We start from the raw sequence: 16,222 nt of genomic DNA on the forward strand, positions 1-16,222 counted from the left end.
TATACTCTGTCATTAACATTCCTAAAGTTGATTGGAAAGTACAAGATGAGAGTGATGACTTTGCTATCAATCAGATCATAAAAATCTCCCAAAATGAACAGATGTTATGTGGATGTCCATGAAAGACTTTTTTCAAAATCAAGTTTAAGTTCAAATTCAAGTTTCAGCTTAATTACCATTCAACCATATAGGAGTATAGACAACCAAATGGCATTGCTTCGGGGCCATGGTGTAACACACATTACCAACACATAGCACAAAGCATAAATAGTGCATATAGTAATGATTTTGGAAAAAACATACAGTCACAAAGAAAAAAAAATATAGCCCAAATCCCTGAGTGGCATGACTATATACTGATCACAAACAAGCCAAATCTGCAAATGCTGGAAATCTGAGCTGCACACAGAAAATGCTGGCAGAACTCAGCAGGCCAGGCAGCATCTAGGAAAAGAGTAGAATCTATGTTGCGGGCCACCCTGCCAAAGGGTTTCAGTCTGATATGTCATCAGTACCCTTTTCCTAGATGCTGCCTGGTCTGCTGAATTCCTCCAACATTTTGTGTTATGACTGCACTCTCCTGGTCCAGCTTGTTCTCCTACTGAGTGAACACCAGAAAGCAGCACCAAGCAAACACTGGGGAGTAGCACCGATATGAGGGGTCAGGCCCCAACTTAGTATGGATTCCAGTGTATCCCACAGAGACTCCCACACACTGCCTTGGCATCCCCTCTCCTGGGCAGCTTCAGCCTGGTCCTCGCCACAATAGAATCAATACAGCTCCCCTGCCATCAGTGTCACCAATGAACCAGTGAACCAGACTTACAGTATATTACATCACCAATCATCACACATTATAGCTTATAGTTTTGTCGACATTTTAAATTTGCGTTAATTTTTATTTTCGCCCCTTCTTATCCTGATGAATGATTCCTTGTGCAAGTGTAGGGGCCTCCAAATCAAGTGTCCATTTTTTGTGTCTGATTCTGGAAAGTGAGGATGAACATACACTTCCACGTTGAGGCTGATGAGGTCAAGCATAAACCTGTGATTGGTATACTTACACACTGCTTTGCAACAGGGTTAGCTAGCCAGTTATCAGGACTAAGAATTGTGGTACACATTTCCTTCCCTAATAGCTTACATAGAGAATTTAGCTTCCCAGATTTGTTGCCTGGACATTGCTGATTTAACCAATCTTAGCTTGCATGCAGTAGATGGTTGGACATTGCTGTAGATGGTGCCGAGTGGAACGAGGTGATGGAGGGCAAGGTTGGAGGAAGAGATGAAAGGGAAGGTTGAACTCAAATCCTGTTCAGTGAACCCGTTTCAGTAAAGGCAAGTTGTGGGCAATAGGTAAGCAAGGCATTTTGTGCAGTAATCCTGCCTTCCCTTGTGCCAGTCCTGTCCACACACCTTAGTAAGATTGCTAGTAGACTGAAGTGCTGGAAGATCAACTGGAGACTAGAATGACAAATACCATCGAATGATCAAAACTGAAACAAAATAGTTTTCAAAATCAAATAAGAGTGCACCTTAAGATGCAGAGCTGAGATTTGTTGTAAATGAATAACATGAAGCTGTCAAGACTTGGACAGTTTCATTGTACTCTCAGCAAAATTCAAACATTTGGTTCTGTAAGGTTATTACCGGTGGGTTTACATTACCCATTTGTGTTACCAAGTTGCCTCTGTTCATTGCTCTTGTGGTATTGTTATGAAGAATTTAGGCTGAGGGCAAAGTTTTGGAAACACAGATAAACATCATTCATAAAGGGAAGAATTTTCCCTTCAGCAGTAACAGTATTGATCTGCTTGCCAAAGGTCATATATGTTTCTCCCCACACCACTCTTTCTCTTCCAATTTCTGGTGTCTCTTCCCTTGCTTTTCTGAAGTTTGTAATTCAACAAATGTTCTCCAACAGTTTATGCAAATGGCTATTTTTTCAACTATTAGCAAATAACCCATGAAAATCCATCAGGTTTTCTCCTGCCTAACCTTCATCACCTCAGGATATCATAAGTTGTTTCATAATGAATCACCAGGTATAATCTCATAATTTTTATATTTTCACAACTTTATTCTTATCAAGCTGCTCCAGCACATCTCACTGTATGTTTTTGAATTTTTAATCTGACCATCTGGCTGCAAAATAATGCGGTTTATTATTTCATAAAGAAATAATTGTTCATATAATTATTAAAATATATAAACATGGAAGACAAAAGTAATAACGTTGTTCAAGCAAACAAGCGGCAAAATATTGTGTAATTGGTTTCTGACAGCTAAAAGCAGCATCTTCTCTTTGGTTCCCTTTTCAAATGAATTAAGATAAGGAAGGCAAATGAAAATATAAGATCCTCCTCAAGGAATTTGATGACCACTTATCCTACTACTCCCTCACACACTCCATCTTCTGTAGAGTTATGAAGTGCTTCCTCTGCATCATTATTCTCAGTTCCTGCTGCTGTCTCCAAGGAGTTTATTTGTTCTCCTCATGCCCATATGGGATTCCTCTTGGTGTTCGGGTTTGCTGCCACATTCCAAAGACGTACGGTTTAGGGTAGTAAGTTATGGGCTTGCTATTTTCGCATAGTGACACGTGCAGACTGCCCCCAGCACATCAGCAGCATCCATCAATAGGGACCCCCACCACCTAGGACATGCCCTCTTGTCATTGTTAACATCAGAAAGGAGATACCTGAAGGCAAACAGTCAACAATTCATGGCCAACTTCTTTCCTCTGCCATCTGATTTCTTGATGGACATTGAACCCATGAACACTACCTCACTACTTTTTTTTAAATTTCTGCTTTTGCACTACTCATTTAATTCAGTATTTTTTTCTCTATATTTATCATGCCTTGTACTGCTGCCACAAAGTTAACAAATTTCACCACATATGCTGGTGATATTAAACCTGATTCTGATTCTGATCAGCCTGTGGTGGTCATTGACACAAGTTTTACATTCCACTGTGTGTTTCAATAAACATGGAACAAATAAAGCTGATCTTAGTTCTGATCCTTGTTCAGTGAACAGATGAACTTGAGTCACCAGGGAAATGTGAAGCAACAGCCATGCAGTCTGATAGTGGAATATAGTAGGATTAGATTTGACTGAGATTTCTCTGAAAATTCAAATCTGCTAATAATTTGCTTACTATTTAGATTTTTGAACAAAAGGCCTGCCAGTGGTGGTAATATTTATGAACTGCTGCATTCACCAATTGAAATACACAAGTGTGCACATTTTCAGAAAGTGGAAGTGAAACTTATAAAGTTGATTCACTTTCTATATTGTAATTTGGTAAAGGCGGCATGGGGGGAGGGTAGTTGGCTTTATTTTAAAGGCAAGCTAATCAAATCCTCAGAAAATAAGAATTAATAAATACATATCTAACAGAGAGGGACAGGAGTTTTCAACATCTCATATTACAGCTTTAGAGGAGTGACAGGCTTTTCATAGCAAGTGAATTCTTTTGTAATATTGTCAGCTTTATACTGTACAGGAGCGCAGATTTATTCCAACCTTTCCACTTGTGATTAAAATTTACACCGAATATCATTAATAATTTCCTATCTCCTTCATTTTAGGTGATGGTGGCTATGCCAAGGATGCCAAACTGAAAACACCGACAGCCTTGGCCGTTTCTCCAGATGGGACCCTGTACATCGCGGACCTTGGCAATATCCGTATCCGTGCTGTGACTAAGAATAAACCGCGTCACAGCCGTTCAAAAGTATATGAAGTAGCTTCACCCGCAGATCAGGAGCTGTATCTCTTTAACATGAATGGGACTCACCTGAACACCTTGAATCTTATAACAGGAGATTACATATACAACTTCAGTTACAACAGTGAGGGCGACATCAGCACTATCTCTGGTAACAATGGCAACTCACTCCATATTCGCCGTGATGCCAATGGTACGCCCCTCTGGCTCGTGGTTCCAGGGGGTCAAGTGTATTGGCTAACCATCAGCAACAACGGGGCCTTGAAAAAGGTGTCTGCTCATGGTCATGACTTAGCAATGATGACTTACCATGGCAACACTGGCGTTTTGGCAACAAAGAACAATGAAAATGGATGGACAACAGTTTATGAGTAAGATGTTAACATTGTTGCTTATATTTTTAAATATGCTATATATAATTTCTCATTGAGATAATGAATCGTGTTAAGGATAGAAATGCTGGGTGGGTTAAAATATAAAACAGGGTAATAAAACATGCTGGGGTTAATTTCAAGCCACATAGATTGGAAGGAGAGAGATTGAGCTGTGAGGTGCTTCAAAAGGGACCATTTCTAGTCTGGTTCAGCTGTCCACCTGTCCAGAGGGCACAGCTAGTAGAGCTGCTGCCTCGTGGTTCCAACTTTCCAGGTTCAATCCTGACCTCCAGTGCTGTTTGCGTGGAGTTTGTATATTCTCCCTGTATCCCTGTGGGTTTTCTCTAGATGCTCCGGTTTCCTTCGGGAATCAGGTACATTAGAGGTTAATTGACTGCAATAAATATGCAGATGGTTGGAGATTGAAACTGGTGGGAATATGTGAAGAGAAAGAAAAGATGAGGTAAGAATTAGAGCAAATAAGTACGTGCTGGTCAGCATGGACTTGACGGGCACAATGGCCTGTTTCCATGCTGTATAACTCTTAGAGATCAGACATTTGAACAGAATATATAATGCATCAAAGAATGACTAAACATATAATAAGGAAGGAAGAATTAGAGTACAAGACAAGCAACCCAGAAATGTGAAAACATTTGCTAGAAATTTCTATAGATAATAAAAGTTAGTAATGGAAATAAAATTTTTGAATATTTTTAAGGTAACGTGAGCATTGGCCTGGAGAAAGTGAGTCTCATAAATTAGCATTAGAAATAAATGACAGATGAATTGAACAAATATTTTGCATCACTCTCCATCATCAGGACAGAACTGTAAATCAGAAATTGGAAGAGAGTGAAGAGTTCGGTAACATTACAATCACCAGAGAAGTGTTCCAAAGAAATTATTGGAGCTGTAGTTGACAAGTCCTCGGATCCCAATGGACTTCATCCTGATGGGACAATTGAATTGTTGGAAAATAACATGAGATTGGAAATTAACAAATGTGGTTCCTTTATTCAAAAGACAGGGAGACAAAACAGGAAATACAGGCCAGTTAGCTTAATATCTGTTATAAGAAAGAGTTGAAGGTTGTTATAAAAGATGTTATATCAGGGCACTTGGAAAATTCAAATGAATCAGGCATTCTGTTATGAAAGTGAAATCCTGATTGACTATTTTATTAGAATTCTTTGAATAAATATTGCACTGTGGATAAAGACATTTGAGCATCCCACAATCTCGAGGAGAAACCAGATTGCTTGGAGGGAGTATAAAAGAAGGAAACGGGACAGTCGGCACATTTCTCGTGCCATAGTCCCGAGGAATCATTGCATTGAACATGATTAGGCACGTGACAAGTAGCAATGAAAAAAGTTAGGTTTAAGCAGTGCGGCCATTGTGTGAGTGGGCCAGAGATGCAGTAGAGAATTGAGGCTTTGATTCATCGAGGCTTCAGCAAGGAGAGGCCAGGCCAAGGGTAGATTTTTCTTGTTACTCATTCTTTATTTCTTATTGCACATTTAGAGCACTGGGATGCTTGTGGAATGTGGGAAGACAGGGGGACCTCCAGTGTCCCTGAACCGTAAACCTTCAAGAAGTGCATCCAGTTGCAGCATCCGACAGACAGTGTTAAGGAATTGGAGCTGGAATTGGATGAACTCTGGATCATTCAGGAGGCTGGTGGGGGGCGGGTGCTGATCGACAAGCAATTTAGCAAGGTAGTTATACCCAAGGTACAGGGCACAGGTAACTGGGTGACTATCTAGAGGGGGAAAGGGGAGAGGCAGTCATTGCAGAGTAGCTCTGTGGATGTTCTCCTCAACAAAAGGTATGCCACTTTGGAAATTTCTGGGGGAAGACAACCTAGTAGGGGAAAGCTATAGGTGTCAGGTCTTTGGCACTGGGTCTAGCTCTGTGGCTCAGAAGGCAAGGGAGGTGAAGAGACAAGCTGTAACGATAGGGTTTCATTGGCTAGGGGAACACAAAGGAGATTCTGTGGATGAGAATGAGATTCCAGGCTAGTCTGTTGCTTCCCAGGTGCTAATATAGGGATATCTTGCACTGAACCATAGTATTCTTAAGTGGGAGGGTGAGCAGCCAGAGGTTGTTGTCCACACTGGTACCTATCACATGGGTAGGAGGGGTGATGAGGCCCTAGAAGGTGGGTTCAGGGAGTTAGGTGCTAAGTTAAAGGACAGGACTTCTGGGATTGTGATCTCAGGATTGCTACCCATGCCATGTGCTAGTGAGGCCAGAAGTAGGAAGATCATACAGTTAAAACGTGACTAAGGAGTCAGTGTACGAGGGAGGGCATCAGGGTTTGGATCATTGGACACTCTTCCAGGGAAGGTAGGACTTTTAAACAAGGGATGGTTTACATCTGAACTGGAGGGAGACTAATATCCTAGTGACAAAGTTTTCTTGTGCTGCAAGGAGGTGGGGGGGGAGGGTGGGCTGTTAAACTTGAGTTGCACAAAGATGGGAACCAGTGCACCAGAACAGGGAGTGGAATGGTTCCAGAAAAAGATATTTTTTACGCCTCCATAGAAAGTCAGGAATTGAAAGGTGGGTCCAATGTTCTGAGCTACATATTCAATACAAGGATTATTGTAGGAAAGGTGGATGAGCATGGATCAGCAAATGGAATTATGACATTGTAGCCATTAGTGAGCTATTAGTGGCAGCTCAGTGTTCTGGGATTCTGTTGTTTACACATGATAGAGTGGGAGGGATTAAAGGGAGAGGGATGGCATTACTACACAGACTGCAGAGCTCATCCAGTGAGGTCTTAAGGGTAGAACCAAGGAATAAGAAAGGAATGACCATATTAATGGGATTATATTATAGACCACTCACTTAGAGGAGCAAATTAGTAGAAAGATCACAGACTGTTGCAAGAAATGTAAGGTTGTGATAGTAGATGATTTTAGCTTTCCACATAATGACTGGGTCTCCAATACTGTAAAAGGGCTGGATGGGAAAGGGTTTGTCACATGCATTCATGAAAGTTTCCTTAATCAGTACATAGAAGTCCCAACTACAGGGACTGTGATGCTAGATTTCCTATTAGGGAATGAGACAGGGCAGATGACAGGAGTTTGTGCAGGGGAACATCTTGCAGGTGGTAATCATAATGCCATTAGTTTCAAGGTAATTATGAAAAATCATCAGGCTCAAAATATCGACTATTTACTCTTATCCATAGATGCTGCTTGGCCTGCTGAGTTCTTCAAGCATTTTGTGTGTGTTGCTTGGATTTCCAGTATCTGCAGATTTTCTCATGTTTGTAATACTGGAAAAGGACAGGTCTGGTCCTTGGGTTGAGATTCTAATTTGGAGAAAGGCCGATTTTGATGGTTTCTGAAAGGATCTGGCAAATGTGGATTGGGACAGAGTGTTTTTTGGCAAAAGTGTACTTGGTAAGTGGGAGGTCTTCAAAAGTGAAGATTGGAGAGTACAGAGTTTGTATGTTCCTCTCAGATTAAAAGGCAAGGCGAACAGGTTTAGGGAACGTTGGTTTTTGAGTGATATTGAGTCCTTGGTTAAGAAAACGAAGGAGCTGCATAGCAGGCATAGGCAGGTCGGAACAACTGAGATATTTGAAATGAAAGACAACACTTAAGAAGGAAACCAAGAGGGCCGAAAGAAGGCATGAAGTCTTCTTTTGGCCCTCTTGGTTTCCTTCTAGAAGACAAGGTGAAGGAGAATCCTAAGGGCTTCTACAGATATATTAAGAGAGAAAGGATAGCAAAGGACAAAATTGGTCCTCTGGAATATCAGAGTGATATTTTATGCATGGAGCCAAAAGTGGTGGAGCAGATCTTAAATGGATTTTTTTTTTTTGCATCTGCATTTGTATTTACTTGGGAGACTGACACAGAGTCAATAAATGTGAGACAAAGCAACAGCGAGGTCATGGACCCTGTACCAACTACAAAGGAGAAGGTGCTTGCTGTCTTGAGGCAAATTAGGGTGGATAAATACCCAGGGTCTGACAATGAACCCTATGGGAGACTAATACAGAAATTACAGGAGTCCTAGCAGAGATACTTAAAACACTCTTAGCTACAGATGAGGTGCTAGAGAACTGGACAATAGCTAAAGTTGTTGTGTTGTTTAAGAAAAGGCTCTAAGAATAAGCCAGGAAATTATAGGCCAATGAGCCTGACTGCAGTAGTAGGAAAGTTATTGGAAGATATTCTAAAGGACGGGATTCCGTGTCTGTAAGGGCAGAGTAGTGTAGTGAGAATAGCTCCAGGGGCAGTGTTTTGCACTGTCTCCTGGATAAACACATCTACACCGGATGCAGCAAGCTGCAGCTCCTGGGAGAACGTACTAAAGAACTGGGGCTGCAGCTTGATGACCTTTGACTCATAAAGGAGAAGGAGGAGGTGATGGACAAGAGCTACAGGGAGATAGTTACTCCTAAGTTTCAGGAGACAAGTAATTGGGTGACTGTCAGAAGGTAGGAAAATGCAGAGTATACCTGTGGCCATTTCCTTCAAAAAATTATACCACTTTAGATGTTGTTGAAGGGACGACCTACCAGGGAAAGCCACAGTGACCGTGTCTTTGGCACTGAGTATGATTCTGTTGCTCAGAAGAGCAGAGAGGTGAAGAGGACTGCAGTGGTGATAGGAGATTCCATAGTCAGAAGAACAATGACAAGATTCTGTGAGTGCGATGGAGACACTCGGATGGTATGTTGCCTCCCAGTACCAGGATCAGGGATGTCTCGGATCGGGTCCACGGCATTCTAAAAGAGGAGGATGAGCAGCCAGAAGTCTTGGTATATATTTGCACCAATAACATAGGAAGAAAAGGTGAGGAGGTCCTGATGAAAGATTTTAGCAAGCTAGGTAAGAAGCTGAAAAACAGGACCTCCAGAGAAGTAATCTCTGGATTGCTGTCCGTGCCATGTGCCAGTAATGGTAAGAATAGGATGAGTTGGCAGGTGAATGCATAGCTGAGAAACTGGTGCAGGGAGTCAGATTTACAGATCATTGGGATCTCTTCCGCGGAAGGTACAACCTGTAAAAAAAGGATGGGTTACACCTGAACCTGACGGGGACCAATATCATTGTGGGCAGGTCTACAGGAGCTGTTCAGGAAGGTTTAAACTAATTTGGCAGGGGGATAGGAACTGGAGTGATAGAGCTGAGGATGAGGTTGGTTTACAAATAGAGGCAATGTGTAGTGAGACTGCTAGCAAAGAAATGCTGATGATAGGGCAAAATTGCACTCAACAGGATGAGTTGCAATGTAAAAGATGGCCAGAATCAAAAAAGCTGAATACAGCACTGAAGGTGTTATATTTGAATACGCGTAGCATACGGAATCAGGTAGATGAACTTGCAGCACAGTTACAGATTGCGTGTGTGATTTTGTAGGCATCACTGAATGATGAGGGGAAGAAGATTATAGCTGGGAGCTTAATATCCAAGGATACAGACTGTATCGAAAGGACACGCAGGTAGACAGAGGGGGTGGTGTGGCTCTGTAGGTAAAAAATCAAATCATTAGACAGAGTTGAAACAGGATCAGAAGGTGTTGAATCGCTGTGGGTAGAGCTAGGGAACTGCAAGGGTAAGTAGATCCTGATGGGATTTATATGCAGTCTCCAAACAACAGAAAGGATGTGGTCATCAAGTTAAAATGGGAGACGGAAGATACATGCCAAAAGGGCAATATTACAGTAGTCATGAAGGATTTCAATATGCAGGTAAATTGGGAAAATCAGGTTGGTGCTGGTCCCGAGCAGGAGAGTTTCTAGAATCCCTGTGAGATGTCTTTTTAGAGTAGCTTGTGGTTGAACCCACTAGTGGATCAGCAATACTGGGTTAGGTGTTCTGTAATGAACCAGAATTGATTAGATAGCTTAAGGTAAAGGAGTCCTTAGGGGCCAGTGAACATAATATGATAGAATTCACCCTGCAATTTAATAAGAAGAAGCTAAAGTCATTAATAAGAAGAAGCTAAAGTCAGATGTATCAGTATTACAGTGGAGTAAAGGGAATTACAGAGGCATTAGAGAGGAGCTGTCCAAAATTGATTGGAAAAGAGCATTGGCAGGGATGATGGCACAGTAGTAATGGCTGGAATTCAGAAAGCATAGGATGCACACATTGCAAAGAGGAAGAAGTAATCTAAAGGCAAGATGACACAATCAAGGCTAATAAGAGAAGTCAAAGCCAACTTCAAAGCCAAAGAGAGGGCATATAATAGATTAAAAAATAGTGGGAAGTTAGAGGATTGAGAAGATTTTAAAAACCAACAGAAGGAAACTATAAAGTCGCTATGAAGGAAAAGATGGAATACGAAAGTAACTTAGCCAATAATGTTAAAGAGGATACCAAAAGTCTGGCCACTTATGTTTTCTCCTCACCAGCCTATCACCTCCCCTGCTGCCCCCTCCTTCTTCCCTTTCTCCCATGGTCAATTCTCCTCTATCAGATTTTTTCTTCTTCAGCCCTTTACCTTTCCCACCCATTGGCTTCACCTATCACCTTCCAGCTTGTCCTGCTTTCCCTCCCCCATTTTTTTCTAGAGTCCTCCCCCTTCCTTTTCTCAGCCCTGCTGAAGGATCTCAGCCTGAAATGTCAATTGTTTATTCATTTCCATAGATGGTGCCTAACCTGCTGAGTTCCTCCAGCATTTTGTGTGAGACTGTAATTGGATAAGCTACATGAATGATATAATTTATTGCCAGGGAACTGAATGCAAAAATATGAGTGTTGTGATTGAAGTATGTGGTAAATGATGAATCTGTACCTCGTGCTGTGCATACAATATTGATCTTCATAGTTAAACATGATCTTAGTGCCAGTCTAACAACTGGAAAGGACAGTTCACCTGTTGAGGACAAAGCTAGGATTATGTTCCCTGAAAAAGAAGGCACCTGGTAAAAAGTCTTCAAGTTTCTGAGTCGTCATGATAGAGTGCATGTGAAGAGAGTATTTCCTGTAAAAGGAGAGTCTATAACAAGGGGTCACTCTTTTAAAAAAAGGATTACCAATTTAACACAGTTGTGACATTTTTTCTCTTATTGAGTCATTGAAACCCTCTTCTTCGGAGGTGATGGAACAGAATTTTGGAGATTATTAAGGTAGGCAGATTAAAAATAATGTTACTGTAGATAGACGGAAATGTGGAATTGGTGGTACAATAGGAGCAGCTGTGATCCTATTGAATGGCAGAGCAGGACTGAGTGGCAAAGTGTTATAGTCGAGCTAATAATTCACATGTTCGCATGAGGAATAAACTGTGGATCAGTGTAATTCCTTATTAGTTGTTTATTAAGTTGTTTGTTCTAGTTAAGAAAAGGTCAATGTCTTCATTCTAATTCCATTCACAGCGTGAGTTAATTTGTTTCTCTCACCCCCACTTCACCCGTAATATCTGAAGGGAGCATAAAATGTTTAAAAATTAGTTACTGGTTTCTTTTTAGTGTCCATTGAAATATTCAGAAAGTTTTCTCAAGTTTTCCATGGTCGATGCATTTCCAAAAGTCTACAAGAATTGATGATACACATACTGAAATTCTTGGAGCAACACATGAAATGCTGGAGGGGCTCAATGGGTCAGTTGCATCTAAGGAGGGAAATGGACAGTCAGTGTATTGGGTTGAGATCTTTCTTGTGTCTTTGAAATACTTGGCCCTGACGACATTGCTGGAAAAGATGAAATAGAGATGCAAAAGGATTTTAAGCAGGAAACCAAATCTGCCAGGATGTTTAAAAAAAAATCTAATGGCGTCGAAGAGTTATATACATAGCTTTTATTTGTATACATAGAGTCATAGAAAAAAAAAGCACCAAAACAACCCCTTCGGCCTATTTAGTCCAAGCAGAATCATTTAAACTGCCTACTCCCACTGACCTGCACCAGGATCATAGCCCTCAATACCCTCCCAACCATATAACTAACCAAACTTCTCTTAAACGTTGAAATTGAGCTCACATGCACCTCATATGCTGGCAGCTTGTTCCACACTCTCACGACCCTCTGAGTAAAGATGTTTCCCCTCATGCTCCCTTTAAACTTTTCAGCTCTCACCCTTAAACCATGACCTCTAGTTGTAGTCCCACACAACATATGTGGAAAACCCCTGCTTGCATTTACTCTATCTATACCCCTCATAATTTTGTATAGTTCTATCAAGTCTCCACTCAGTCTTCTATATACTAAGTAATAAAGTCCAAACCTATTCAATCTTTCCTTATAACTCATGTTGTCCAGTCCCAGTACTATCTGTGTAAATTTTCTTTATACTCTTTCAATCTTACTTACATCTTTCCTATAGGTAGGTGTCCAAAGCTGCACACAATACTCCAAATTATGGCTCAACATTTCTTCCCTTCTCCTGTCCTCAATACGTACGAAGGCCATGTGCCAAATGTTTTCTTTACAATCCTGTCTACCTGTGCCATCACTAGTCACAGGCTTCCAATCAGAGAGGCAACCATCTACTACCAGTCTCTGGCTTCTCCCACAGAGTCAATGTCTAATCTAATTTGCTACCTCATCTTGAATGCTGTGCGACTAAACTTTCTTGACCAGCTTCCCATGCATGACCTTGTCAAATGCCTTGCTAATGTCATGTAGAAAACATTCTCTGCCTTGCCTTCATTAACATTTCTGTTAACCTCCTCAAAATACTCTATAAGATTCATTAGACATGACCTATCAAGCACAGAGACATGCTGATGTCCTTAATTAATCCATGTCTATCCAAATACTCATATATCTGGTCCTTTAGAATATGTTCCAATAACTTTCTCACTACTGATGTCAGACTCACCAGTCTATAAATTCCTAGTTTATTTTTAGATTCTTTCTTAAACGGCAGAACAATATTAACTATCTTCCATTCCACCAGTACCTCACCAGTCACCAGGGATAATTTAAGTATTTCTGCTAAGGTCCCTGCAATTTCTGCACTGGCCTCACACAGGGTGCAAGGGAACACCTTGTCAGGCTCTGGGAATTTATCCACCCTAATTTGCCTCAAGCAGCAAACACCTCCTTCTTTTAAACCTGTGTGGGTCCATGACCTCGCTATCTCTTTGCCTCATTTCTATAGACTCTGTGTCCATCTCCCAAGTAAACACAGATGCTAAATATCCATTTAAAATGTCATCCATATCTTTTGGCTCCATGCATAGATTGCCATTCTGATCTTCCAGAGGACCAGTTTTGTCCCTTGCAATCCTTTTACTCTTAACATATCTGAGAGCTGAGAACTCCCTAAGAGTTCTCCTTCACCTTGGCTCCTAGGGCAAAGTCATGCTTTCTTCTAGCCCTCCTGATTTCTTTCTTATGAGTTTTCTTGCATTTCTTATACTCCATAAGACCCCAATTTGTTCCTACATGCATATACCTTCTGTTTTTTTAACCAAAGCCTCAATATCTCTTGAAATCCATGGTTTCCTAAACCTGTTATCTTTTTATTTTGTTCCAACAGGCACATACAAGCTTTGTACTTTTAAAATTTCACTTTTGAAAGCTTCATACTTACCAAGAACACCTTTGGTAGAAAACAGCCTGTCGCAATCCATACTTGCCAGATCCTTTCTGACATTGTCACAATTGGCCTTTCTCCAATTTAGAATCTCAACCTGTGGTCAGACCTATATTTTTTCTATGAATGCGAACTGAAGAAAATCTGAAGATGCTGGACATATACTTTGAAACTAGGCATTATGATCACTAGATGTAAAGTGTTCCCCTACACACACCTCTGCCACCTGCCCCGCTTATTCCCTAATAGCCAGATCGAGTAGTGCATCGTCTCTCGTTGGGACCTCTATGTACTGATTAAGGAAAATTTCCTGAACACATTTGACAAAATCTATCCCATCTATTCCTTTTACAGTATGGGAGCCCCAGTCAATATGTGGAAAGTTAAAATCACAACCTTATGTTTCTTGCAACAGTCTGCAATCTCATGCAAATTTGATCCTCTAAATCCTATGGACAGTTAGGCAGTCTATAATATAGCCCCATTAATGTGGCCACACCTTTCTTATTCCTCAGTTCCACCATAAAGTCTCAGGAGATAAATTTGCTAGTCTGTCCTGACTGAGCCCTGCCGTGACATTTTCCCTGACTAGTAATGCCAACCCTCCTCCTTTAATCCCTCCTGCTCTGTCATATCTAAAACAACAGAACCCCAGAATATTGAGCTGCCAATCCTGCCCTTCCTGCAGCCAAGTCTTACTAGTGGCTAAAATATCATAATTCCATGTGTTGATCCATGCCCTAAGCTCACCTGCCTTTCCTACAATACTTGTTGCATTGAAATATACGCAGCTCAGGACATTGGTCGCACCATGCTCAATCTTTTGATTCTGACGTGGTCCGGTCCGTAAAGCCCGCATTCCGGTTCACCTTCCCGTCCATCGATCCGTATTCCAGGTTTTCTCTGTTATCCCTGGTTCCGTTGGGCTCCTTAATCAAGGCACCTGATTCTAGTTTTGGGCTGGCTACATAAATAGCTTCGGGATTCAGCTTCTTTTGCTGTACTGTTCCCCTCCCCTCCCCATCTGAATCCCCGACACTTACCTCGGCAGTTTATCTCGGCAGTTTACATCAGCAGTTTCCCTCGGCAAGTATCCTCGGTAGTTTTCCCAGCCCTGCATCCTAGAAAGGGCCCTTGCCCTGCATCCTAGGAGACTACCGGCCCTGCACTCCAAGAAGGAGTCCAGCCTCCGTACCCAAGGGCCTAACCAAACTGAGTCCAAGAGCTGAGCTGAGCCTAGCCTAGTCCAAGAGCCAAGTCCTAGCCTGGAGTTCCACATCCTGCCCTGGTGTTCCTCGTCCTGTCCTGGATTTCCTCACCCTGCCAGGAGTACCTCACCCAGCCTGGTGCTGAAGATTCCTCGTCCTGTGCTGGAGTTCCCTCGTCCTGTCCAGGAGTCTCTCGTCCAGTCCAGGAGTCCCTACTTCCAAGCCACGTCCAAGAACCTCATCTAGTCCAAGCCACATCCAAGTACCTCGTCTAGTCCAAGCCAAGTCCTAGAACCTCATCTTGTCTAGGCCTAGTCCAAGAACCTCATCCTGTCCAAGTCAAGGCTTTGTGTTCTCATCCTGTCCATGTTCCTTGTCCTGTGCAGGAGTTCCATGTCCAGTCCTGTAGCCTAGCCACATCCAGTTCTGTAGCCATATCTCGTCCTTGCCAAGATCCAGGGTCCGAGCCCGAGTCAAGACCCAGGTTCCAGGTCCCTGTCCAGTCTCTGGCTTGGAGTCCTAGCCCAGGCTCCTAGTTCCAAGTTCATTGTCCTGGTCCCGCTTTCCTAGTATTAGTCCTAGCCCAGGCCCGGTGTCCTTGTCTCGTCCAGGGCCTGTGTCTATGTCCAGTGCCATTTCTTCCTTACTCACCTTGCTATCTCGATAAACCTAGTCCTGTTCCTAGTACTTCAGTGTCTGTGTCTTGCATTTGGGTCTGCCATCAATGCCCACCTTGTAACAGATTCCTGACTTTGTCTGATGTCTTAGCATCTGTTTCCATCATCTGTTCTGGCACTTTAATTCTCATTCCCCTGTAACTTTAGTTTAAACCTCTCCACTCCTCTGCAGCACTAGCAAATCTTCCCATGAGGTATTAGTCCCCTTTATTTCATGTTCAAACAGTCTCTTCTGTGCAGATCCCACGTTCCCTGGAAGAGAGTCCAATGATCCAAATATTGACTCCCTCCTTCTGACACCAACTCCTTCACCATGTGTTAAACTGTATGATCTTCCTTTTTCGGGCCTCAGTAGCATATGACACCGGTAGAAATCCTGAAATCATAACTCTGGACATCTTGCCCTTTAACTCAGCACCTAACCCCTGAACTCACTTTGCAGAACCACATCACTCATCCTACCTATGTCAGTGGTACCTACATGGACCATGGCACCCGTCTGCTCACCCTCCCACTTAAGAATGCTAAGGACTCGGTTCCAGACCATGGCACCCAGGAGGCAACATACCATCTGGAAATCTTGTTCTCATCCACCAAACCTTATTTTGGTTCCCCTAACCAGCAAATTCTCTATTACCACATTTCGCCTCTGCTACTTACCCCACCCCCCCCCACCCTTCCCTTCTGAGCCACAAAGCCAGAGA

General features: G+C 42.2%; 1 protein-coding gene across 4 annotated transcripts in view; it reads left to right on the forward strand.

The window, feature by feature from the left end:
- The window catches only part of tenm1 (teneurin transmembrane protein 1), a 2,340,669-nt gene that overhangs the window by 2,247,157 nt on the left and 77,290 nt on the right, over positions 1-16,222 (forward strand). For all 4 annotated transcript variants that reach the window (XM_063060938.1, XM_063060937.1, XM_063060940.1 and 1 more), the window contains one exon: positions 3,597-4,107. In XM_063060938.1, coding sequence (XP_062917008.1) covers positions 3,597-4,107 — 511 coding nt within the window. The remainder of the gene's footprint in view (positions 1-3,596; positions 4,108-16,222) is intronic.

The sequence above is a fragment of the Mobula hypostoma genome, chromosome 10, assembly GCF_963921235.1.
Source record: "Mobula hypostoma chromosome 10, sMobHyp1.1, whole genome shotgun sequence".
NCBI lineage: Eukaryota > Metazoa > Chordata > Chondrichthyes > Myliobatiformes > Myliobatidae > Mobula > Mobula hypostoma.